Source organism: Primulina tabacum, chromosome 11, assembly GCF_025594145.1.
Source record: "Primulina tabacum isolate GXHZ01 chromosome 11, ASM2559414v2, whole genome shotgun sequence".
Lineage (NCBI taxonomy): Eukaryota > Viridiplantae > Streptophyta > Magnoliopsida > Lamiales > Gesneriaceae > Primulina > Primulina tabacum.
This window is the reverse complement of record NC_134560.1, coordinates 4,945,878-4,973,592: the sequence shown is the minus strand read 5'-3', so window position 1 is coordinate 4,973,592 and position 27,715 is coordinate 4,945,878. Positions and strand designations below refer to the sequence as shown.

At 32.1% G+C, this 27,715-nt stretch overlaps 4 protein-coding genes across 5 annotated transcripts; 1 reads left to right on the top strand and 3 right to left on the bottom strand.

The window, feature by feature from the left end:
* The first annotated feature begins 314 nt into the window (after window positions 1–314).
* Window positions 315–4,259, top strand: LOC142519232 (calmodulin calcium-dependent NAD kinase-like). The gene is made up of 9 exons (XM_075622180.1): window positions 315–470; window positions 595–786; window positions 964–1,187; window positions 1,312–1,370; window positions 2,422–2,640; window positions 2,725–2,854; window positions 2,971–3,284; window positions 3,399–3,543; window positions 3,904–4,259. The coding sequence occupies exons 1-9, from the start codon at window positions 461–463 to the stop codon at window positions 4,141–4,143; spliced, it is 1,533 nt and encodes a 510-aa protein (XP_075478295.1). The 5' UTR covers window positions 315–460; the 3' UTR covers window positions 4,144–4,259.
* An 8,801-nt stretch (window positions 4,260–13,060) lies between these two features.
* On the bottom strand, window positions 13,061–13,880 carry LOC142519552 (transcription factor bHLH92-like). Its single transcript, XM_075622598.1, has 2 exons — window positions 13,545–13,880; window positions 13,061–13,129 (listed from the first exon to the last, which is right to left on the bottom strand). The coding sequence occupies exons 1-2, from the start codon at window positions 13,878–13,880 to the stop codon at window positions 13,061–13,063; spliced, it is 405 nt and encodes a 134-aa protein (XP_075478713.1).
* Window positions 13,881–15,296: 1,416 nt separating this feature from the next.
* LOC142517752 (CRM-domain containing factor CFM3A, chloroplastic/mitochondrial) lies at window positions 15,297–20,164 on the bottom strand. The gene is made up of 9 exons (XM_075620157.1): window positions 19,112–20,164; window positions 17,690–18,167; window positions 17,489–17,619; window positions 16,859–17,209; window positions 16,550–16,706; window positions 16,176–16,468; window positions 16,034–16,093; window positions 15,821–15,910; window positions 15,297–15,687 (listed from the first exon to the last, which is right to left on the bottom strand). The coding sequence occupies exons 1-9, from the start codon at window positions 20,012–20,014 to the stop codon at window positions 15,511–15,513; spliced, it is 2,640 nt and encodes an 879-aa protein (XP_075476272.1). The 5' UTR covers window positions 20,015–20,164; the 3' UTR covers window positions 15,297–15,510.
* A 1,014-nt stretch (window positions 20,165–21,178) lies between these two features.
* LOC142518393 (magnesium transporter MRS2-I-like) lies at window positions 21,179–25,276 on the bottom strand. Of its 2 annotated transcripts, none has more exons than XM_075621180.1 (11): window positions 24,782–25,276; window positions 24,445–24,474; window positions 23,751–23,901; window positions 23,540–23,661; window positions 23,090–23,164; window positions 22,422–22,646; window positions 22,302–22,346; window positions 21,949–21,993; window positions 21,834–21,863; window positions 21,645–21,764; window positions 21,179–21,558 (listed from the first exon to the last, which is right to left on the bottom strand). In XM_075621180.1, exons 1-11 carry the CDS (start codon window positions 25,037–25,039, stop codon window positions 21,472–21,474), a joined length of 1,188 nt encoding a protein of 395 aa, XP_075477295.1. In that variant the 5' UTR covers window positions 25,040–25,276; the 3' UTR covers window positions 21,179–21,471. The 2 variants fall into 2 exon arrangements, with proteins under 2 accessions (XP_075477295.1, XP_075477296.1); XM_075621181.1 differs by having other exon boundaries at window positions 21,179–21,542.
* Between the last annotated feature and the right edge of the window lie 2,439 nt (window positions 25,277–27,715).

Genomic DNA, 27,715 nt, shown 5'->3' with positions numbered 1-27,715 from the left:
TAATCGATCAAACTGAATTAGTTTGAAAAATCTGTTCACTTTATTTGGAACTTCGGTTTTAGTTTTTTAAAACATCGATTAGTTTGGTTTCGGGTTCTTTAAAAATTTAATTTGGCTATATATCCAACAAAATAATATATTCTTTTGATTTATTCAGTTTTCATAGTAAATTTAGATCCATTCGACTTTTAAAAAAACGATTAATTCAATTTAATTCAATTTTTAAAATTTTAATTCGATTTTAATCGAACACTATTATCATTATCTAGTTCGATGCGAAGTCACCCCCAAACACTTTGAAAATCACGGGGTATACAAATTGGATAATATTGTCTCAAAATTATTGTGTTGGCCACTCAAGATTTTTTAAGTCAACATCACCACAGATCAAGAACCCACCACACCTCACGTCTAAAGAGTATTTCCCAGCCAAGCGACTCAAATCCCGGCGACAGTAGCCATGCACGGAGGTAATCTTTATCTGTTTGTATGTGCAATCAAGTACACACACAAAAACACAGTTCAGTTGCGGGGAAAGACGGGAGACTCAATTGACCGGTCTGATTTTAGAGGTGTTGTGTTATCTGTTTGCAGATGGAGGTTACGGCGAGAGGCTTTTTGCTTCTATTGCAGCTACAGCATCCATTGGGTTGATCTTCGCAGTGATAATACATCTCCGGCACCGCAAGGAGAAACCCGCCAAGTATGATAACCGGCTTGCTCCGCTCTTGGGCCGGACGGGGTCCGGCCGCCTTTCCAAGATTGAAAGATTCTCGCATTATCTTGGTAAATATCACAGCTACTGCGTACCCAAAAACGAGACCTAAATACTACGTACTGCATTTGATATTTCTTCGTGAGATGGATCTATTTCCCTTCAACCAAATTCTCACTGTTGACGTTCGTATGAAGAAAACTGAACTGATTTGCTCGATTCATTTTCTTTGGAACAATATTTTGCAGCAAGGCAAATGGGATTTGAAGATGGAAATGAATGTCCACAGTTGATAAAACTAGCGGACGAATACTTGAAAAGATCCAAAGGCGTTGACGAGAAAATATACGAGTATTTGACAAATCAACCAAATGCTGAGGAAGTGTATGTGAAATTAGTGGAAGAATTTGAGAGATGCATTGTTGGATATTTCGCTTTTCATTGGAGTCAAGCTCCTGAAATGATCAACCAGGTTAGTTGCTCCGTTTGATTTCTTGTATTTGCATTCATTCATCTTTCTTGCCGAGGATGAAGATTCTGATTGATATAATAAATGGAGTTTCTGCTTTTAAACTTAATATATTTTCATTTGTTAGGTATTGAGTGCTCATTATGATCAGAAAATGCTTAAAAATTTTGTGATGGCTGCTACAAGGTTAGTATTTCATCAGCAGTTGATTCTTCATCCACCCTTCAATTTTAAAAATAATTAAATTATTAATACTCGTGAATATCTTGGTACAGAAATTATATAAACATATACAAATTAAAGAAGAAAAGGGTGAGGGTGATTTTATTTATTTTTTAGAAGTTCGGTTGGCATTTTCAAAGTAGAAGGGACACACTTACATGTTCTACATTTATTCTATTAATATCTCAAGAAAAAAAATTCTTGATTTATCATTATAATATGAAGTTTTCTGATCAAATATAGGCGTGTAATAAAATTATATGATTTTTTATACAAAATATAATAGTTAAATAATTAAGTTATCTTATCTAAAGTCAATGCAAAATATCACTCCAGTTACCATCTTCAATTTGACGGGGTCCATACGCAGTACCATTTAATTTGATGTGACCAAAATAGTAAAATATAAAGTGCCAGCTCATTAACTGCGACGCAAACAATAAAATATAATAATGGACGTGTGATGATTTTAGATAAGAGATCAGGCTCGCATTTATTATTTGCATCTTATTTTATTTTTCCATATTAAAAAAGTTGATGAAATTAACTATAACATTGCGATATTTAATTTGGAATTAAGTAAATATTAATTGTTTCAAATGAACTATAGATTTTTAGAGTAAATTTCATAGTTTTATATTCGTAAGACGAGTTGATCATGTCCCATTAAAGACGCACTTAGTTTATTTTTTTTCAAGCCTTTTTGTGTTTTCTTTTTGATTTTTTTCTGTTAGAGATCGAGAAGCTGTTTGAGTACAATAGTCAACGATTAGACCATGAAAAAAGCCGAGCCATCTGCGACTTTCGAGTGATTTTCTCTAAATGACATCTATGAAATTTTAGGGTAAAAGGGTATAAATTACAAAAACTGGAGAGACAAATACTACTTGAATTCAACTTGACATGGTATAAATTGGACCTATTGGAATTTGACTCGAGCTCCATTCTAGTCAACCTCTAGTATGAGGCTGTAGCTCAATTTTTGCATGGCGTTTTGCCCATTGTATTATTTCAGGAAACAAAGGTTCGATAAAATAACAAAGAACTTGAAAGTGACGAGGACTTTCTCCACATTAGTGGAAGAGTTGAAAGCCATTGGCAGCATAACAAGTGAACTGAATATTTCTTCAGTGATGGCACCAGTTACTCTAAGTGAGCGATGTCCGGTTCTTCTACTTATGGGCGGTGGAATGGGAGCCGGCAAGAGCACTGTTCTAAAAGATATCATGAAAGAGTAACATAATTTCATACTATTAATCATCTTACTATTTATTTATTCTTTTTTATTCATTTTGATGCTGTGATTCGACCTAGCTAGATCGTTTTGGTCAGTAGCAGTGGCGAGTGCAGTTGTTGTCGAGGCGGATGCGTTTAAAGAAACGGATGTAATATACAGAGCTCTGAGTTCAAGTGGTCACCATGAAGACATGCTTCAAACTGCCGAGCTTGTGCGTTAAACTCTTTCATATCACTATATATATTTAAGTAGATATAAACCTGAAACAGCATTTAAACATTAGAAGATTTGGACCGCTTCATTTCCGGGCTTCCACTTGGTATATAGGTACATCAATCATCAACTGACGCTGCATCATCACTTCTAGTGACCGCACTCAACGAAGGGCGAGATGTGATAATGGACGGGACCTTATCATGGGTGCCCTTTGTTGAGCAGACGATCACCATGGCAAGGAATGTGCACAAGTACCGGTATAGAATGGGAGAAGGATACAAGGTTGCAGATGATGGCACGGTCATCGAAAATTATTGGGTTCCAATGGAAGACGAGAGAGAAGAAAACAAGGTCAGAAAGCCGTATAGGATTGAGCTAGTTGGAGTCGTTTGTGATGCTTATTTAGCTGTCGTCAGAGGTATCAGGTACAAAATTCTTACGCGAACATACGTATTTTGACGAGCGATCGAACTGGAATTCGGTATTTCTGGTATAAAAGGCCCTTTTTTTTATATATAGAAGGTTTAATGGTGGTGCAGGAGAGCTATACAAATAGGGAGGGCCGTCCGGGTGAAATCACAGTTGAAATCCCACAAGAGATTCGCAAGTGCATTCCCCAGATACTGTGATCTAGTAGATAATGCAAGATTATACTGTACAAATTCTCCTGGAGGGCCACCAAAGGTATACTTCAATAACTTAATCTTCTTTCCTCCGGTACCTGAATTACTAGTGATCATGAAGAAGACATACTCTGGTAAATGGTAACAAATATCTTGCTATGATCTCTTTCTGAAAACTGTTTAACCCCATGTAACTACGTATTGACTGCAAAACCTCGCATCATTAATTTTGCATCATTAGTTTTGTACCGAGTAGTGCAAATCTTGTTATATTGATAGGTTGGTTAAATACCTGGTGAATCATTTTTGTAATAAATGATGAATAAAGAGAATGAATTGTTTTCTAGCTTAACCTGATCGGTCATCTGCTTGTATAACTAAATGAATCCTAAATCTTTCTTTTACTATATTCTATGCGCAGCTGATAGCATGGAAAGATGGCAACAGCAAAATCTTAGTGGACACAGACGAAATCAAGTGTTTGGATTCAGTAACCAATTTGAACGATGAAGCAGAATGTATATACGAGCTTAACAAAGACCCGGAGCAGATCAACAAACCCGGTTCAGTTTGGAAAGATATAGTGTTGCTGCCTACAAGGCCAAGCCTTCAACAGGAGCTCAAAAGTGTGGTCAAGAAGATTGAAACCCCCGTGTCCTAGATGCATTTCGATCGAAATAAAGCGTGTTTTGCTTTCGACTCTATTATCTTAATTTGGATCAGAGGGTCTGCAACTGCGAAATTGTCTTTAATGCACTGCTGTATGATGAGCGTGTTTCCAAGTTCTTACCGTCAAAAAATTGGGTTACAATGTGCAGGGAAACATCGAATGAGTATAATTGCAATAATTATGGGAAAATAAAATAACTAAGAAAATTGTTGACTTCAAAACTATCTATACATCAAATTTGTATAATTGCAATAATTTTGGGAAAATAAAATAACTAAGAAAAAAACAAATTGTAACCAAATTTTCTCACTTTTTTTTTTATAAAAAAAACTAAACTAGTAAGTGCAACGCAAAATTATAACATTATTGCATTTCATTAAAATTAAATTTGATATGGTTAAATTTGATATTTAGTGAGGTGTATTCAATTCAGAGTTTTGATGGCTTTTAATGACCTTTTCAAATGATAGACTTTTATAGATTTGATATATTTTTATTGACTTTTAAAGAATCTCACAGATTTATAAAGAGATTGATGTGCATTCATGTAGATTTTTTTGCAAGATTTTTATAAACGTTTGTGAATTTTTTTTATAGAATTTAAAAAAATTTGTACTTAATTATAACATATTATTTTTTATTAATTTCTTTGAACCAATAATTAATTAACATATTCAGTTTGAAATAGTTTTTTAATATTTATATTAATAAATGAATTTACTTATATAAAAGTTAAATCATTTAATTCTTACATGTGTATATATGTGGGTTTGTATGCATGCTTGTAAATTTTTTAAAATGCATCAATTGATTAATCTGTAACTTTGTTTTCAAATTGATAATATACATGTGAAAAGAATATTTGTATGAATATAATTTTGTATATAAATATCATAACTTACATATTAATTGAAATTGAAAATGCTAAAAAGAATTTAAAAAATTATGGTTGTTGCGAGGCTATTCAATTATTGAGAATTAAGCGATATTTTTTTGGATCATCTTTTATTATTATTGCATAATACATTAATTTACATAAATCATAAATTAAAAATCACAAACTCAATTATGGAATTCAAAATTTCCTATGATATTAAAATAAAAAATTATTAAATGAACAATCAGCTAAAAAATCAAAAATTAAAAAAGGAAAGATTAAAATATATACAGAGATATACTTTCAAAATTTGAGAGAGTGATAGAGATAAATGAGAAGAGAGAATACAAGAAAAGAGATGATGTGAAGCGTCAGAGAAATAAATAGCTTGTGTATGAGTTAAAAGTTTTAAAAATCCATCCAAATCTTTGGGTTGAACTAAATACAATTTTTGATAATTTATAGTTGTACCTTAGGTTTAATGTTTGTATGTTGATGAATTCCATGAAGTTATTAAAAGTCTATTGAAAATTTGAATACCTATAGACTTTTATAGAGTTTTTAAAAGTCGATTTTGAATATCACTTGACTTTTTAAAACTCTATTAAAGTCTATTTTGAATACCACTAGACTTCTATGGAGTATGTAAAAGTCTAAATTGAATACATCTAGACTTTTAAAATCTACAAAAGTCACTAAAAATCAATAAATCTCATTACGTTAAATACACCCCCTTAGTTCATTTTGCAAGATATTTATTTAAAATTTTCCTGTTTAATTTTGATTTAATTTCACTATTTTATCTTTAGTTCTTTCTCTTTTTTAAGGCTCATTTGGTGATGAATGATAAAAACTTTGCATCATTCGATATCTCAATCTTTTGATCTTCATGTTTTTTTTTAATAGAATTGCATCTTTCTTTGGGTTGGTTTCACTACAACAAAAAGCTATCCGTTGTAATAAGCCATTTAAAATTATTGTAATTGATGGTGTTATTGAAAGTGTGTTCAACGACAACGGTAGCTACCATTTGCGACGGTTTTTCAAATTAGAGCGACAGTTTTTGATATACCGTCGCTAATTTTAGCGACGGTTTTTAACTAAATTGTCGTTAATTGACAACGGTTTAGAGAAACACCATCGCTACCGTCGTTAATTAGCGATGATTTAGACATAATTTGTCGCTAATTTTTTAATTAAAATAAAAAAAATTACTTTTTATAATTTAATAAATGTATAATAAAAACTTTCAATCTGACTAAACTAATAATATTAATGATCTTAACTAACACTTAAAAATTTACCAAGAATTGAAGCGAAAAAACTTACCATAAATCGTAGCTAAAATCGTCAATGAATTGCCTTTTAATGTTTTGTAGATGGCACGAGGATAACACCCGTGGATGGATGACACCACGAATATGATCGAATCATCAGAAATAAACTATTGAAATTATCCGAAACACCAAAGAACCGAATATCAATCTTCAATGGATTCAAAATAAACCATCAAAATTATCGGGAACAACAAATGGTGGAATACCAATGAACATAATTATATCAATCATCAATGAAATCAAAACAAACCATCGAAATTATCCGAAACACCAAATGACAAAATATTAATCATCAATTGACAATATCATAAGTTAAAAAAGGTCAAAAGTACAAAAGTAAATACACAATTAAGAATCTTATTCATGCTTATATAGATATTAGATAGAATGTAGTAGATATGACCACAATTTAAAACCATCGATTAGAAGGTTCTAAAAATGTCGCCCCTTAATTGTAGACTATGTTCCGACTAGTCGATTCGGATAAAGGGGTAACCGGGTTACAGTTCTGGGCCGGCCCAGGTTCCATTCATGTGCAAAGAAAAGAAAAGAGAAAAGCAATAATTTGGTGAGTTGAAGATACTTCGGTATCGGCACTTGTTGTTTTTTCCAGAGTTCACATATACGTGCAAATTTGCCTTAAAAGATGACGTTAAAGTCTATTGTAATAAGGAAAAAAAGAAGCGATAAACAAATATAAAACATAAAAATCAAGAATAAATTTAAAAATGTTTGAAAGATAAAGTTTCGATGTGACTAATAAATCAAATAAACTAATAAAAATAAACTATACGATCCCGATCGAACGGAATTCGAGCATGTCCACAAGTCGCTCTTAACTAAAATATTATTAAAAACAATAAAATCTGCTTCTATGAAATTTCCTCTCCACTTCAAATAAATTTCTTCGCACTTCCCTCTCCACATCCGCTGCTTTCATCTGTCAATCCAACCCAATAATTATACCACTTGTTCACAACGTACGCGTCTCAGAAACTTATGATTATAGATATAATTCCAAGATGTTCTAAAAAAGGTATTTCATATATATATATATATATATATATATATATATAAATATACAGATTGAATTGTGAATTTCTTTATTATCCTCATTAAAATTGTACTCTAATGAGACTTTGTCTTCCTTTTATGTAATTAGTTAATTATTATTAATCCATTCACTAATTATTATTTATTACTCTTTCACTCAATTTCATGGCATGACTACAAATAATATCAAAGTATTTGTTCAACAACTAATGATTCGAATCAATATGTAATAATATTATTTATAAATTTAATTGGTTTTATGAAAATACCTTACAAATAATAGTAATAGTGTTATACATTCTTTTATTAAAATAATCAATATGTAATAATATTATTTATAAAATTAATTGGTTTTGTGAAAATACCTTACAAATAATAGTAATAGTGTTATACATTCTTTTATTAAAATAAATAATACAAAAAATTTATATTTAACAAAACAGAAACATTCTTTTTATTAAAATAAATAATACAAAAAATTTATATTTAAGAAAACAGAAAATAAGAAATTATAAATTTATATGTCGAGGTTTAATCTATATCTATATCTATATTTATATACTAATAATCTATATATTTTTAAATTTAAAATTAATTACTTTAATATTTACATTGACACCAAATTCACAGGAAATCACTACCATAAATACATGTTTATTTTTTTTTTGTTTTTCATCTACTCATTTAATAATAATCATTAATATATTTTTATTTTTAAATTTAAAAGTAATTACTACATGTTTTCTTTTTCATATATTCTTTTAATAATAATCATTAATACATTTTTATTTTTAAATTTAAAATTAATTGCTTTAATTTTACATTGACATCAAATTCACATAAAATCACTATCATAAATACATGTTTATTTTTTGTTTGTTTTTCATCTATTCATTTAATAATAATCATTAATATATTTTTATTTTTAAATTTAAAATTAATTACTTTAATATTTACATTGACATCAAATTCACATAAAATCACTATCATAAATACATATTTATTTTTTGTTTTTTTCATCTGTTCATTTAATAATAATCATTAATATATTTTTATTTTTAAATTTAAAATTATTTACTTTTAATATTTACATTGACATCAAATTCACAGAAAATCAATATCATAATGTTATAAATTTAAATAAATTGTTAATATTACGAACATTAAGGTAATAATGGGAAAACGAATAGAGATGAGTGTGATTAAATAAAATTAAATTATTAATAAATATTAAGGTCATATAAAACATTTTTTTCCCATTTAGAAGGTAGATATATATAGATTACTTATGTATCAACAAAAATACGTGATTGAGAGAAAATGTTTATATGCAAGTGATTTCATTGCAAACATTTAAGTTATTTAATCAATTTTCAATATACGATGCTAAATACATATTACTAAATAATATATTATCTATTAATTAATCTATTAAATCTATGACTTTCATTTGTGATCTTGCTATTATATTTTTTTTTTTGTTTTACAATTTGTCATGTTAATGATGTTATTTAAGTCATTTTTTTATTTTAGTTTAATAAGATCATTGATAGTGTATTTAACTCAATCAAACTAATTATTATTTTAATTTAATTTTAAATTTAATTTTAATTACTTAAATTTATATATTGTCGTCAAATAATAATATGAAGACAAAGGGAGATGAGTCGGACTGAATAAAAATAAATTATTAATAAATATTCATGTCATACAAAATTTCTTTCTCCCATTTAGAATAAAAATATTTTCAGACTCTTTATGTGTCAATAGAGATATGTGATTGAGAGAAATGTTTGTCTGTAAGTGATTTCAAACACTGTTTTTAATTTATTTAGTCAATTTTTTTATAAATACTGCTAAATAAATATTACTAAATAATATGCTCCATTTGATCATTTTTTGTTCTTGCAATGAGAGAAGTTTTTTTACCCTAGCGTTAACATGTTTTATTGTTATATGTCATTTGTATTGATCATGTAATTGTGTTTGGATTATTTATGTGATTTGTTTGTTTGCACAAAGAAAAGAGAAACAAAATCAAATATCCAACAAAAATGGTTATTTTTCAATTTTTTATTGTTGAGATATTTTGTTAATTTTTAAACACATAATACATGTTTTCTGTTTGCTTAGATTACTTAGTTTGAAGTGATTTACAAAATATTAAAAAAATTGAAATATTTTTTCGTTTTTACCTTATGTCTCAGAATATCAAGAGATAATATTTTTTATTTATTGGGGCAAATGTATTTCCAAACTTCTGTCTATAAATCAATATTTAATTTTTTTACGACATTATTATATTCTCTAATCAATTTTTTTTACTTAGATTGATAGAAGACATTTTAATTTGAGTTTTTATTTTCTTGCTTATATTATTTTTGTAATATTATTTATTATGAAAATAATAGGTGAACTACAAAAATTGGTAGGTCTAAGAGTCCTCTGATGAACGACAAATATGGATAAATTATTAAAATATATAATATCCAGTAGATTTTTGGCATGCGATTTTGTTCTAATTCAATGATTATGCATGATTCTAAATTTTAATTATATCACAAGTTAACGCATGCTTTGTTGTTGCTATATATATTTTGTCAATAGTATAATATTTTTCTATGGTTTAAGAAAAATTGTGTGACTTTGAATTATATTTTTACGGCTGCTTTTCTAAATGGTTTTATTATGATTTCAAAGCACCATTTTTCATTTGTGTTTTTTAAAGAAGTGGAATGAATATCTATAAAACGATGACATTAATAAGGTGTCTTCTCTTTATTTGAAAAAAATATTGAAAAATTTATACAAATTGTGAATAATATGAGTTAATATTTAATTTGAGAGTGATTTATGCTTTTTATTGCTCGTATATACTTCAATTTCTTTGTTATTGTACTAAATAAATTGTTTTTAAACTTTGAGTTATCATTTTTTTTTATCGAGGCTGTTTGTGTTATGATTTTTTTATTCGTTTTGGTTAGTACTGTTGGCGGTAATTGATTTTTCTGATATTATATGATGTGTCTTGTTGTTTATATAAAAATAAGTATGAAAGTATACCAATCAAAGCCACGTATTTTGGGTCTTCTGTTCTACGAAGAGAATAATAAATGGTTTCTGTAAATTATATAATTTCTTGGTTTTTCATACATATAGTCTACGAAATGCGTCAAATTTTGAAAAAAAAAGTTAAGACAAACATAGTGGATGAAAAAAAAAGACATGTTAAATAAAAATAATAATGTTGTGTATTACTATGTTGGGTGCAATAATTGTCCCTGCTTGGTAGAGCCGTCGAACCGTGGTGCTTGAGCTGTTGTGCGGTTTAAAAGATTTGAGTTGCACCATTACTACTAGCTATAGCTTTGGTAAAGCGGCAAGCGCTCGGCCCTACAATTGGTATCAGAGTCAAGGTCACGGGTTTGATTCCCATTGATTGCAAGGAGTGCAATTATTAGAAGGGATATTGTCGGGTGCAATAATTGTCCCTGCTTGGTAGAGCGGCCGAACCGTGGTGCTTGAGCTGCTGTGCGGTTTAAAAGATTTGAGTTGCACCATTACTACTATCTATAGATTTTGGTAAAGCGGCAAGCGCGGTCCTATATACTATGTCCTAATTTCTGTATGATATAATTCAAGCACATTTTTTTATAGATATTTGAAATTAAGTCCAACTAAGTAACATGAAACATATATATTAAATCATATTTAAAGCGAAATATTAAGATCAAGAATGATTCAGATTTAAATTTAAACGAAGCACAATGAAGAAGAAATTGAAGAATTGTATGTGTACGTTAAGTGTTATATATTGATTATGTTGTTACTTCATGGTTGTGCGACATATGGATGTCATATAAAATGTCAATATTTCTCAATAAAATAGTTTTCAAAAAGAAAAAATTCTTCATTCAGAAAAAGAAATACATAAAAAACAAATTGTGCATAATTCTCATTCTATTTATAATGGTATGAGAACAATTCTAAAGCTTTGTTGACACAATATAATAGATCAATTTTGTGCATTTTATTGAGACATTAAGCCAGTTTCACTTTATTTCCTCCAATATTATCTCGATATATTTCGATGTGACTACGAGATTGTTTTTGTCTCTTTTTTTAGTCAAAGTGTCTAACCAGCTAATTCATAACATATATGATGGTAGCATAGAAAACTCCTCGTCAAATAAATTCACTTAGCCAACTATTGAAATTCAAATAAAATTCTACAATATTTCATCAAATTAATTTTGACTATCATAAAATGCTCATGAAATCTAAATGGTTATATTATTAGATGTGATATTGAATAAGACAAATACTTTGACATATATTTGAATGATATCTCATATGCATATCTTAATTACATTATTCGTATCTCTTCTCAAGATTTTTAAAATACAATAATTAATTTTGTATATCGTTCCACAAGATATAAAATATTATAAAACAAAATATAAACTCGATAGAAGAAAATTTGTTTTGTTTCAATGAATAATACAATATTATGTTCTAAACGCAACAAATGAGATTGAAACTATATCATCCTTATGACATGATGCACGCAATCATTATTTCAAAGCTTTCAAAAAATGACGATCAATATGACTTTCTTGAATTGCGTCAAATTAAATGAGGACACAATTTTAAAATATAGCCATTTGAAGAGATTTCAAGTATTTTTCTCACAATGATTGAGAAATAGTTGTTAAAAATTTATTAACCTTATAGCTATATGTTTATAATATTGATACTAAATATATAAAAATGATATCACAAATATCACAATATTTGAAGAAGGTGCAACACCATTCATTGATTTTGTTGTTGAATAATATATAAGTTATAAATACTTTTAGTCACAGTGAAAACTTATCGCGAGTAAAAGCATTTTTTCTTAGGATTTATAGTTGATGATTGTCAAAAGCTGAAAAATCATTTAACAACAAAAAAGATAGTCGAAAAAATAAGATTATCAGATAAAAACAATGTAGAAAACCGAAAAAATGTCGTGATAAAGAAGCAAACTATGAGCATGTCAGATCCCGGATAAGGATTGTAAATAACATAATATATGTTAAAGACGATCAGATACTTGCTGAGCATGCCAAAATAGTTATATGCATATTATAACAAACTACGACAAAGAGTTGTTGAGTTCTCAAAATCAACCAAGAAGCATATTGGAAAGTGTTTCGAGTTGATAAGATAATTTCTCTTATTCATATACCGTCTATGGTCATGATTTTTTATTTTTTATGGCTTAGTTTGTTTCAGTTGATAAATGTTATTAGCCATGTTTTAATTCATTTAAATATTATCAAAATTTCGTACATATATTTTCAACAGTTTAGGTTTTTACGTGCAACGCACGTGCATTTTTCTAGTATGTTACAAATATATATATAATAGATGACATTAAGGATCAAACACAGTACCTTTGTTTCAACCTCCAGCACTGCAGAAAACTGACGTTGGGAAAAATAAGAGCGTATGGCTGTTGCCGTAGAATTAGTATATTTCAAAGATTTAACAACTCCCAACATGGAATCAATCCCAGAAGCTGGATTCCCAACTTGTAATTGTATCTCAGCCTTTTCTAATGTTACCTCATTTTCCCTTGCACCCAAAATGATCTCTACCTCATTTTATCCTGCAGCTCTTTGATTTTCTTGATCGTCATTTCGAGTATCGATTTCTGATCACTCTGAGATTAAAAAAACGCTTCAGCTGAATTAACACGTTCGTTTATATAAATTAGCTGGTGCTGATGATCATTTTCATATTTTGATAAATAATGAATGTCACCTTAAAAAATGTTCAAGTTCACAGAGATATCGAGATAGTAGTTAACAAAGCTTCTTTGTTGGCCTCTACACTGCATTTTTTTTTCACACTTCAGAGGCCTAGCTATATTTCAAATTCAGATGTTGACCATTTTCAAAATTCCCCCTCTCCATGGCCTAGTCCATGCAGCTAACTTTCCATCGAACTATGTACGAGAGTGAACTTGGATGCATCATGCATGAGTGAAAAGACGACTTTATTTAATTAGAAAATCAGAAATTTGTTGTCTGTGCGTGTAAGCATGCGTTTGTAAGCAATAATTAATGCAAGCTAACCTTAGTTCCTGGTGGCAACAACTCATGCAAAGCTCCATAAAATCGCTTGTGAATCTCCCTTCTTAACCTCTCACGGATCACATGCTTCTTACCTCTCCCTCTCCCTCTATCCGTTTCTCCAGAAGTATTCCCCGTTTGCGCCTGAGTCGTCCAATTCTTCTTCAAGAACTGAATCATCCTTTTGTTTACATTTCCGCGAGTCGATCCATTCGCATTGGTCTTCGATAGGGGTTCATTTGTGTTAGTGTAGCTTAAAAAAGCACTCTTGTTGTTCATGCTGAGTACCTCTTGAAGCCATAACATACTGCCTGGAGAGAGGTGCAAGAACTCGTCCATGGTGGCTAATTCTCTTTTCTTCGCGGTTTTGTTTCTGTTTTAAGAGAATATTTTCATCTTTTTAACGGCTATTTTGAACTGTCAGGGCCGGGCAAGGGATTTTATACGTAGGAGGGATTGGTTTGTGTCCATATTGTGCTGTGTGGACCTTTCTCGCAATAAACGTGTCCACCCGATTGCCCAAATTATTTCGTGGTTATTTTTTTTTTTCAAAACGCAAAGTAAATTTAGATGCTCAGCTACTTCTTCTACTTTAGAGGACATATATTTTACTGGGACGTTGTGATTTTGATATTCTATATTTTTAAATTTTTATTTTATTTTAAAATTTTATCACACTAATCTGTGTAATGTGTCATATCATTAAAACGACACGAAGAAATATCTAAATTGCAAAAAAGAAATGAAAGATATATGATTAAAACCAGAATTTGACAATCTAGGAAAACAATTATTGGAAGAAAAATATATTATATACAATAGTTTCAGTTTTTATAAATTGTTTAGCTGCCCAAAGAAGTACGAACGCTGGGGACGAGTAAGAAGAAATGTTTGACTTGAAATTATAGAATTCATTACACAGCGTTAATTTTATAAACGTGACACTGCACACGTCACATGTATTCTGTAATCTTGGTTATATTTCAATAAATTTATTATTTATCATTTAAAATTTTAAAATATCAAATTATCTGTATATAACATAAATTATGCACACATGAAATGGATTACTGGTATAAATTTAACTATGTAATTGTGAAATGAATTCTATCTAAGAAACAATAAGTTTAGACTCGTATATATTATTTGAAGAACAAAATCTGATATATTCAATCAAAAAAATTAAAAGTAGGTCTCTTGTGAGACGGTCTCACGAATCTTTATCCGTGAGACGGGTCAATTCTACCGATATTCACAATAAAAAGTAATATTCTTAGCATAAAAAGTAATATTTTTTCATGAATGACCCAAATAAAATATCCGTATCACAAAATACGATCCGTGAGACTGTTTCACACAAATTTTTGCCAAAAACTAAATGATATTTTCTTTTGTAACGTATAGACGTAGTAAAAATATTTTCATATGTTAATTATTATTGAATATAATATATATTAATTATATTATCATAATGAGCGTGCAGATGGAGTGCATCTATATATTGGTTGATTCGATGCTACATGTGGGGGCAGTGTTTGGATGGACAAGATTCACACACATATGTGATTTTAAAAGAATTAATGGGCCCCATGTATACGTGGTTAAATTTGGGCCCTTGATTCTATCACGGGGTAGTGCCCCTACATTTGAAGTTGTTCTTTTATACAAACTCTGTAAGCTTTCAAATTATGCTGAATAGTAACTGCTGAAGTGGTGTTAATTGTGGAACCAAAGTCGGAAAATTTGTGAGGAATCTGGGATTGTAATGATATTTGGCCACTAACAAAGACAAATTATGAGAAGTTTAGGGAATATTTTCTGTCCATATCTATGTTTGATACACAAGAACATGTTTAAGTTCTGTACAATAATGACAAAACAAGAATGTAGTCAAGATGGAAATCAAGATTTCTAGGTAAATTCTCCAAAACTAGCTTCACTGATGTTTATGGCATATTTCGCTGCAGTACTAAGTGTGACTGATGCTTTTCTGTCCATACATCTCTTCAGATTCTGTCTCTGAATCCTCTTCGAAATCATATGGGAAATTTGTTTCCGCACAGGCATTGGGATCGGGATCGTTAGTTTCATCTAATACATCGTTCTCGCCGTCGTAGATGCCGAGGTAAGTGCCATCTCCTTCCACCTGATTAAAAAGGATTGAAGAGAAGGGAAGGAATAAGAGAATCGTATTTTTGGAGCAAAAGTTGAACATTTCCACAAGATGGTGATCCACAACTTTTTGTAATTTTGTAATGGAAATGACGTTAAACACAAACCTCACTGTCCTCATTTTCTGTAGAGTAAGCAGAGTCGAGTTTATTGTAAAGTTCTTCATCTCCCTTGTCTTTCACGGCGGCCATTTGTTCCTATAGTTGCAAGATGATGATTCTATTAACGTTTCCCAAAGGAAAAGCAAATACGGGTTTAAAAATGTACAAAAAATATGATACACTCGACAGTAGCATGAGCCGTAATAGGAAAAGCTGTACCAGTTCACTTCTCAGCTGGTTTACTCGTGTTTGCACCGTTGAAATATGGTTCATGAGGGCCTGCAAATGAACAGTATAATCTGAAGCGTAAGTTACCTTTTTTGAGCTGCCAGTACATAAAATTACAAAATCCATGTGGTACCTGGTGCCTTTGAAGTTCAATTGACCGGGCCAATGCTTTTCGCTTTGTTAAGAGATTCTTGGGCCTTAGCAATGAGGGCCTTTTATAATCCCGACCTCGAAAAACAACTACCGCATAGCCCTTTGATATTTTGTCCACCGAGACCAACACGCCACCACTCTCAGCTTCTAGCGCGAGTGCAATTTTCTTAACCTCCTCAACGTTTGGGACCTTCACAATGAGCTTGATCAATTCTCGATATTTCCAGTGCAAGTGCATATTCTCCACAGTACCAGCAAAAACTCCACGCCTACCTGAAGAAAATAATGTGCGGGTCTGTGACAACAAATTTACCAACTCAAAAAATAACTTTGGAAAAATACGAATCTTTTTACCGAGAAGTAAAAATGCTTTCATCCTCAAACCAAGTTTCCGAAACATAAACCTCTCCTCATCACTAAGGCTTTCTGGATCTTGTGGAGGATCTGCGGGATTTAAAGATTCCTCTACCTTGTAAACGGCTCTTTCAGCCTTTGTTAGCTTTCTCTCAGCCTGGTCGGAGAAATTTATCAAATTTGCATACATAGATGAGAGGTATGAATAATATGATAACCTAGTAATGCTTCGTATTGATTGCCAAGTATGATGCGTAAAACAGTGGAAAGGAGACGGGATTTATACGGTTCTAAATTTATGAAACTCACAAGATCGAGCTTCTTCTCCAGCTTTTTAACAAGGTGGGCATGCCTTAACAATTCTGCTTCTCTCATCACTTTTGCCTCGTTATCATCATCCAATTGCTTTCCCCATCTAGAATCTGCCTCTAAAGTTTCTTTGAGTGTACCTGCAGTTCCAACTTCATTAGGTTCTCTCAAAACTGGAGAAACTAAGGATAATGCTCTAAACCGAGCTTGTTCTTCTTCATCTTGTAAAGTCTTCGCCAATCTCTCCTGTTCCAGCAATGCTTCGGCAACATCTGGTGACAAAAAATTCTTCCCTCTATAAAATACCAGGAAGTCCTTGTTCCTTGACAGTAGCATGCCACCGGTTAATCTCTGCATTAAGTTAATATTGAGTATATTATAATATTTAAGTTCATGAATTATGTCAGTGCTTATGGTGAATCAAATATTGGAGAGCATATCTTCAATCACAAAAAGCAGAAGACAATCAATTCATTTCAGTTGAATATTCTTGCATTACAAGTGATATACCGTCACATTCTTGGGAATTGCGCTCCCATATACTAACCACCTTCACTACTCTATATTGATGGTTTCACTCACTGAGTTTAATTTCAATGTTAAAGTCTCAAAATGAGCACCACGTGTTACCTTGAGATCTTCAGCCATTCTTTCACTTGTTGTTAGCTGGACTCCCCGTTTTAATGCAATTTTTGCAATTGAACTCCGTTCCCATAACTTTATCATGGCTACAGCCAACCCTTGAAGTTGCCTGCCTCTTCCTGAAGATGCCAACCATTACGCAAAGGTTCCTGCTCACAAAATGTCCTGTTTATAAGAAAAGTTGCATACCTAGTGCAAAATGTGGTGGCAGAACTCTGGCAAGCCTTCGTAGAGCGGTTCCTTCCTTCGTTCCAACGGTCGATCTCACACCATAAGGGAGTAATCTAAAGGGAGGCTGAAAACCAGGAATAACTCCTGGAAGTAAATCAGCATCAATGGGTAGTGGACCTTCTCCTGGCCAATCAGTATATCTTGGACCAAGGCAATCCAATAGTTCCTCAATTTCGTCTTCATATTTCACCACAGATGGTGCTTCAGTGCTTTTATCCACCATGTCACCACCAACAGATTCTTGTGGACCATCAGTGTGACCCGAAGGATCAAATTTGGAAGAATCCTGACCAGCCTTATCAGAAGAAGCAGTATAAATTTCATTTTTAGTGAAAATTCTTTTCTTTAGCTTCAGTGTAGGATCTTCATAAGTTACACCTTTGTAAATAGACACGGAACTGCCGGATCTCCAAATAACCAGTCCACCAGTTTTTCGCTGAACCAAAAAAAATCAATACACCATCAACAACTTCACAGCAGGAGCTTGAATACTTTGACACTTCAAATTTGTAACACAAATGAAAATTAGCTTCCTTAAAAATCTGGTAAAATTAGTTTGACACTTGAATCTGTAACACGAGTGAAAATTAGTTTCCTTAAAAATCTGGTAAAATTAGTTTGACACTTAAAATTTGTAACACAAGTGAATACTTTGCCACTTGAAATTTGTAATCGATAATCAGTAGAATGATTATAGGTCTTGTCGTGTTGAATACTTTGACACTTGAAATTTGTAACACGAGTTAAAATTAGTTTCCTTAAAAATCTGGTGCATTATAGATACAAATATACGCACCAGCAAAAGCAGCTACAAGGGCTTTGCGAATGCTCACTGATGGTCTTAGCGGATTTCTCGCAGCAAATGATGCTAAAGTGAACTTATCATTAGAAGAAACTACACCTTTGCCCCTTGAAGCTCAACTAAAAAGGTATAACAATACTAGGGGGCAAATGCCATCAATTAATGTCACGAATATTGATCTGCATTTTTCGGCTCTGAGAACACCTAATAACCTCAGATGAAGAAAATTTCACATGTTCTCCACTTCACAATAGAAATTATTGCAAAGGCCTAAGCTCCTGCATTCTAACAAATTATTTGCTGAATTACAACATAGAGGTTTATTAAATTGAAACCCTAACAATATAATTCTATTAACTCTCCATTCGAACAAATTATTGGCAGGATTCTCTAACGTGGATATATATCGGATCAACAACCTATGATAACCATCACTCTCTATCCTTTTCACAACTGCTTCCATGAACTCATGGAAAAATGCATAGAGACAACAGAAAACATTAAATTTTCCGCAACAAATAAAAGAAGAAGAAGAAGTTATGTTACGCAACACTGCCAAAGTTTCAGAAGAAAGTCACCTCCAGAATCTCATGAATCCGCTTCATGTTTAGTGCCGGTGCTCCCTCAATTTTCAATCTGACAATCTCAGATGTTTTCCATTTATCATGAATCATCTCCACAACCTCTTGTGTCACCCCTGAGCTGCCAATCCTTGTTTTGTTTTTTATTCGAAGAGCTAAATTCTTCAACCTCCTGAGCTCCGACTCGGGAAGTGTTAATTCCGCCAAGCTCCTGGTCTTCCGGCTATCTAGACTCGGTTTCTCATCATCCACTACATTTTTCTCCCATGGAAATCTTACCTTCACATTACCACTTTTAATCAAGTTTTTATCCCCAAAAGGATAATCCTTGGAAAATCCACCTCTTGTATTCGGCATTAACCCTTCCTCGATATAAAATATGTCGTCTATAGACCCTTTCTCAATCACTCTCCCAACGTTTCCATCCTTCTCACTGACATCATCCATGTAACCGAATTTTTTCAACTTTTCAACAATTCTCTCCATAGTACTACCACCAGTCCTAGTACTAGTACTTTCTTCGGAATCCGAAATTTCTCCCCTAATTTTGTAATCCAATACTGACTGAGGCCTTTTTTGCCAATTTGGTTTCTGGGCTTCATTCCATTTATCCAACCAAGAATTATTAGGCGAAACGTGTCTATCCCTTACTGAGTGTGGCCTGCCATTCTTAATCTTAGGCGAAAGGTTGGATCTTTTTGGTGGGCTTCCCGGTGAATTGGGGTCTGAGTTGAAGGTATCATTGGTTGCACAAAAAGATTGTTTCTTGAATGGAATTGAGGAACTATATCTGATGAACTGTAAGGTTGTTCTGAAATGGAGTTTGCAGACTGAGCTCTGTAATGAATCCATATAAAAGGCTTTTCTAGGATAAATTTGATAGCTAGAGGTGTTAGCCATATTCAAATTCCTGCCACACTGAAATTGTACACGTAGGAATGATTGCAAATGGAAATATGGAAAACAAGTCTCCGACGGCGGCGACGAGTTGAGTAGCCTCTGCCGGGACCCTGAAAAATCTACGAACACATTGATATGTGAAGGATAAGAATATTTCTGTACGTTGAAATTATTTAATTATTTTCAAAAAAAATCTATTTAATTTAAGGTTAATCACTAAAACAAGAGAATGAGATATGAAATAAAGTAAAAATGATAGGGATCGTGAATTAGTTAATTTACGATGGTAAATTTTTTATTCAACCTTATTCATAAAAATTATTATTTTTTAAAACACAAAAACTCATGTAAGATGATCTCATGAGTCATTTTTGTATAATAAATATCTTATTTGGATCACCTTTATGTAAAAAAATATATTTTTTTATTGTAAATATGAATAGAATTAATTCTTCTCACGAATAAAAATTCATGAGACCGTCTTACAAAAGATCTATTATTTTTATAATATGTATTTTGTGAGACGGTCTCACGATTTATTTTGTGAAACAGACCAATATCATCCATATTTAAAATAATATTTTTCATAAATTAGATCATATTAAAGATATATCTCATAAATATTTCACAAAATAGTTAAAATTAAATTTTATAAACTATCATGTTATAAACATATTCATTATTCATGACCTTCAATATTTTGTTTTCTATGGGATGACCTTCAATATTTGTACACACTTTATGTTTGTTACCAATCAAATCAAATGAATATTATTTTATATCATTATATCACATAATCATGTTAAAAGCATCATTAATTAATTTAATTTGTCGCCGCTAGAAATTACTTAAAAATTACTTTTTCAAATAAAGATTATGTAATAACATTCAAAGTTACTAAATAATATGATTTTATTAATGTTTTCTAACTTTTGATATATATTACTAATTTAATAACATAAACGATAATATTTCATATTAATAATTTTTAGCATAAATACTGCGTGTGCAGTAATTAGTATGATTCATACACAGTACATTAGCATGCAATAATAAGATTGTAAACAATACATATGTTGGAAAAAATTTAATATTTATATTTAATTCTCCAAATTTCAGAATTTAAAAGGAAATTAAAATCAATGTTTACCTAACTAAGTCCTGTAAACAAACATTTCAAGTGGCTGCACAATTGAAGAATACAAATGCAAGAACTCAAGCCTAACCAGTTCAAAACAAACTATTTTCTAATAAATTGCGACAATAACCAGATTTGTGACCTAAGTATCGACCATAAGGCACATGTCTGACTAGTGAGATGGCTACTTGTTGAGCATTTCATGAAATAAGAATCTTGAACTTTTGTTTATTTAGTACGAGCATCCAAAAATGGTATGGAAACTTTAGAACAACTTGTTCATAAGTTGATTGATTAATATCGCTATAGCATCCTCGAATCAAGATCCAACGAGTCCTTTGGCGCGAGCATTAGCGACTATTAGCACGAAGATTGCCGCACAAAATGCCCCTGAGACAATAACAACCTGAAAGAATGAACCAGATCGTTGAAGCGTCCAATAGGAAATACCAAAAATGATAGTTGCAAAAAAAAAATGTAAAATTCACGTACCCATTTGAACATAAAACCGTGATCTTCATTCCATGTATAAGGTATGTTCATACCAAATATTCCGGCCACGAGTGAATAAATGGATAGACATACAGTTCCGGAGCTGAGAAAGAGCTCCAACTGCAGCCATGAAAATAAATTTAAATTGGCAAGAACAAGATAATTACATAAAAGTCGCACGAGACAGACCTGAATGAGCTGATTTCGGTGATTGTCAAGCTGGAACGAAAAGGCGTATATTTGGATTTAGATCGCTACGAAAACAAAGTACTTGTGAAATACCAATTTTTGTTTTATATTTTACCTGAATATTGATGTAATCTTCTGTGTTATCGATATATTCACGCAGCTGCAAATATTATAGCAGGGAAGACATCAAAATAATGAGACAATATAAATGGACAGCATGATATATAACACAAACTATATAGAGAAGGCCTATGCTACTGGTGATGGTACAGTTTTACCAAAGACTAGATGTTCTCAGTTCCATTCAAAACAAAAATGGAGAAAAAATAACATTTTCAAACTAGGCACAGGTATCTCTTTCACGTAGCCTTGATGCCAATGCAATTCTATGCATGCATTTAAATAAGATTGAATTCTGGACTTTGAATATACATATCTAACTTTTTAAAATTAATGTAATTGACAGACCGTGGTCAATTTGTTGAATGTTCCATCAATTTGCATGAAGTAAGCCTGCAATATAAGTGACAACTCTTCATTAAACAACTTCCTAAAATTCATCTGTAAAATGAGCAGAATTAATACTACCTCAAGCAACATTTCAAGCTCCTCAACATCATTTTCGTCTCCTCGAACAGTTGCGATACTGGCCCTACTAGCTCGGGAAATCTTGGAGCCTATGGTAGGTGATGCAAGGAACCAACTTGCAGCTCCTGAGCCACTCACAGGTGATGCAACAGCCAACTTTCTAGACAAGTAAAGATCAGCCATGTCATCATCATCGTCCAAAAGCTGTTCAAGCTCATCTCTCACCTGCATGAAAGCTGTAAAATTAAACTGGAACTAACGAACAATGTAATTGAACTCTTCGTATGAAACGAAAAGCGACGTCAAAAGAAGCACTAACAAACATCGCACAGAGTTTCATGGGATCCATATTTGGCAGCCTTTAAACTACCCAGTATGACAGTGTCAAATTAATTGTTAGATCGCATCAAATACTAGCAAAACTTGGATGAACTATTCTAAGTAACATCAAGAACTTAATAATTCTGTAGGTACCAGGAACTCATGTAACATAAATCTATACAGAGGAAAATGAAGTAAAAACCAATATAAGTGCCCGAGAATTCTGGCAATGATTAACCGGTTGGATTATGTGCATTAAATAATCAAGATTTGTACAGAACAACTTCAAAAATGAGAAGGATTGCCTAATGGATTTGTTTAGCAGTCACTAAAAACCAGAGCCCCACCTTTTGTACACGAGCTGTCAACCTTGTCATTTGACTCTTTAACTTACGCACTCGATCTAAATTACGGCTACTAATCTGCAAACAAGTAGGGTAACACATGAAATCAATAATACCAGAAGTTCATTACAACACAAAGAAAGACAACAGAGGAGACAATTAATCGAGTTCTCGGAATGCACATATGATTAACACAAATAAATGGCAAAGAGGAAGATATTATGTCAGGAGTAAAGCAGCTCTCGATTCGGTCAGTCACCAAGCAAATGGAATGCATCCCACAAGTTCCTCCAATGCCAGATACATTATTTTCAGAGCAAGAAGTCGAATGATGATGTAAATGCAGAAAATAAATAATTTTGTTACCAGGCACATAATCAGACCACTATCAATCCCGACTGGATTCTGTTTAGATCAAAACAACAAGTTCATAAGAAACCAAAATAAATGTACCTTTGATGTGAGCATATCTAAAGCCGGGTAAACAGCACTCTCCAATTCTATCGTACGGGCAGCCAGGAAACTGCAAATTGCTTCCAATGTAACCTCAAGAGCCCGAAACTCAAATGGAGAGTCTGCGGTATGGAGTCATTACTCAACCATCATAGGTACAAAGAATAATATACTTCTTCAAAGAAAGGCAAAAAAATTATATAAGATATACCATCTTCTTCACCCGTTTCAACATCATGATGCACAGTCAAATTGTTCCCATCTCCATTACCATCCCGAATTGTATATAATGATTTCAGTCGCCTTCGAAGATCCTCAACTATAGGAACAACGTTCTCATCCAATGGGTCGCGAAGCAACACCTAACCAGTAAATAATAGCAAACTCAACATCAGCCTGCACCAAAAAGTACACCTCGAACAATATACCCTCAAAACCTTTTACCACATATTTGTTAACAAGAGAGAACCACTTTGTTTTTTCATCTTGGGAATGTTATAATTACATAAGAATCACTGTATTTGAAGTCTTGGACCACAAGAACGAAGACTCGAATGTCTTGCCAGTTCAATAGAAGTATTATTCATTGTTTAAACGCAACTTTAAAGTCAAAATCCAATTTCACTTGGATAATGAAAGTCCAAAACTCCTGAGCTACCTCAGAATCAGCATATTTTACCATACCAAACAATATTCACAAAATAAACATCCAACCAAGATATATATAATCTGGCAAGGAGCATTTGTGAAAGAGTTCAGCAGTGATAAGCAACAAATTGTAGCCAAGTCATTTACGCCAACTCCCGCAAGAAATTCTTACTCTTTGGAAACCTTGTTTAATGGAAGAACAGTAAAGAAAGGACTAAGGGTAAAAAATCATTTCAAAAGACGAATTAATAGCTCACCTCTTCTGCTGTGATGATGGCCTTGATATGCTGTATTCAAACAGAAGTAAACAAATAAGTACATACAAAACTAACATCCAAAATACGTATCTTGAATGAAACTATTTACAAACAGACGCAGCAAATATCACAAACCATAAACACAATTTGCCACAATATCGAATTTTTGTTTAAAAACTAGATCTTTAACACAGATACACGGTCAAAAATTACCTTTCCTCCAAATCAATAAATACGGACTTAATGAACAAGTTACAATCAGAGCAAAAGGGTCTTCAATTATTTAATTCAAGCACGAAAACGGTCGGTAAAAGTTTTTCGCAAAATGAAATTAAACCTCAAGATTGAGAACAATGGCTCGCTCACGGCCGAGAATTGTGGAAGGGTAAGACAAGAGAGGGTCGAGAATGCGGAGATCACGCGCGTGTATCTGCACGCGATGCATGATCGCGTACTTATCGACATCCAACAACGTTTCTCCACCCGTAGAATCCATTAAAATCCAGCTACGTGCCCCGGCCCCTTTCTTCTTCAACCCGCCGACGGCATTCGGAGGCTCCACCGGTACAACGTGGCTGAATTCTGGACCCACCATTGTTCTCAATAACCATTAGAGGAAAAAACAATTTCTTGGCTTTATCTTTGACAAATTAATGCGTACGCAACTGTACTTTTTGTATGATTCGGGTATTCGCGAATTTCTTCCTACTTTTCCAGGGGAGAAGAACCCTAGAGAGGTTGCGAATGCACAGATTACATGTTGTGTATGAAAGCTTTGTACGTATGTTTGAAGGAGAAGGAAAAGGAGGAGAGCGGCGGAGTTCTAGCTTAATCTTAAATAAGATACATGGATTCTAAATTCATTAATTTAAAATATATTAAAATATATTTTCTTGTTTAGAACTAAAATAATTTATATAGTATTTTTTTGTACGTTCATTCAATAATTATATAATTTAAAATATAAAAAATTAAATATAAATTTAAAATTTAATCTATTATTTAATTAAAAATAATAAAACTAATCAAAATTTATAAATTTAAAGTTCATCTAACCAAATATAAAATAATTATTAATAATAAAAACAAAAGTTTTTAAATTAAATAATAAAAAACAAATAAATATATCAAAATATCATATATATATATATATATATATATATATATATAATAGTAAAAGATGTACATATATTGCATATGTTATTTTTATTTTTAATTTCATCAAATAATACTAAATAATTAATACAAAATTATTTTTAATTTAAAAGATTTGTTCGATTTAAAAAGGAAAGTTTTGTTTAAATTTTTTTCATGTAAAATATGGAGTGATTTGATAATGTTTTTAGTAGGATAAGATTTGATTTGAGAAAATTTTCGAATCCGTCGTCGTCTTAACATATTAATATTTTTGAAACGGAGATGGGCAGTTGAATCTCGAAGATTCGGGTTTAGGGATTCCCCAAACCCGAAAAAGCAAGGATCGGGACGGGTATGAGGTGGGGATGAAATTTGGAGACGGGGACGGGGATGGAGATGACAAACCCGCCCCCGTCCCGTCCCATTGTCATCCCTACCTGGTCATGAGTCGGTCCAGGTTCAGATCGGATCCGGTGGGTTAGGGTCGAATAAAACTCGGCTCTTAATTGTAACCGTCATATGCGGTTACGGGCTGGGCCGGGTCCCGTTAAGCTTTTTTTAAAAAAAAAAATCAAATTGTTTTTTAAAAAAAATTTGAAGTAACAAAATTTTAAAAAAAGCCTAGCGACATATTTGAGTCGGGAGAACCTTCCTCCCTCATCTTCACTCTCCAGGTCGGTGCAGGCATATTCGGATCACTACCCAATAACACTCCCCACGTGCAGGGACGGAGCCACCCCAAAGGCTGGGGTGGGCTCCAGTCCAATCTATTTTTTTGTGACTAATTAGGAATATGGACTGAGTTTTGAGGTTTTTTTTTTTTTAAATTGTAGCCTTGTATTTTTAATTTTTTTCCCGATTTTTAGCCCAATATTAGCCCATTTCGTGAGGGTTTTCTTTTACAGCCGTCCTCCCAAAATAGAAACAAGAGGATGAAAGCTGCTAGTCTCCTACTGATTGGAAATTTCACGTGAATGAATTTTTAAATATTTGATTTATATTATTTAATATTGTTTATCGATTCATTCAGAACAGGATAAATTTTTTTTCTGGCTACGTCCCTGCCCACGTGTCAGCCTTTCTTCCTCTTTAAACCCCCACTTATTAAACAAAGAACCCCACAAGCCCAGTGCCCAAAATCTAAACAAAGTAGTCACTGCAAATTACTCATAGAGAACATATACATATATACACATACATCAAATATAGTATCTCGTTTCTTTACACATATGAGTACTGAGTTTTTTTGTTTGAGAAATTAAGAAAGAAAGAAGAAGAAATGGGTGCTTTGGATCATCTTTCGAACATGTTTGATTGCACTGGCGGTCATTCCAAGCGTTACAAGAAACGCTCATGTCGACTCAAAAAAAACATCAAAAATACTATTTTTTTTAAATAACAACCAGACAGGTCGAGAGATTTTATATCCTAAACAAGTAACCGACCAGAATAAGGTCATTTACGGTCACGGTTCTAGGTAAAACCGTTGACCCAGTTAACTAAACCGTTGACCATGGGTTAGGTCAGGTTCGGGTGCAGGCCCAACGCGAACTGGGGCCAGATATAGTTCAAGGCTAGGGATGATAATTTTCTCTGAATCCGACGGAGAATCTAATACCTTAATCGAATGGAGGAAAGTATGGAAGTGATTTTTACCTATTAATAAATGTGTAATTGGGTATGAGGATTTTCGGGTATGAGGATAGAGACTATCTTAAAAAAACCTACATATATCCAACACGTATACCCGATTAAATAAATAACATATATATATATATATATATATATATGATTTTTTGGTTATGGTGTTGAGAATATGATTTTGTTGAATGATATTTGTTTAATGAAATGAAGAAAATTATTAGTATAAAATAAATTCAAATTTGAGACAATGCAATTATTAATAATAATATGATATTGGCTTGGGTATTGATAAACCTGACCAATCGTCATCCCTATTCAAGGAACCTTCTAGCTCTTTAGTTGCAGTTTTATTTCATTTTGATTGAGAAATTTGATTCGGTAAGAGAACTGATTGGTGGATTTTAAATTATCTAGGATACATAAAAAAATGATTATGAACTTTTCCTTTACAAATTTGAAAAAAAATAAAATCAATAGTCACTTTTTTAAG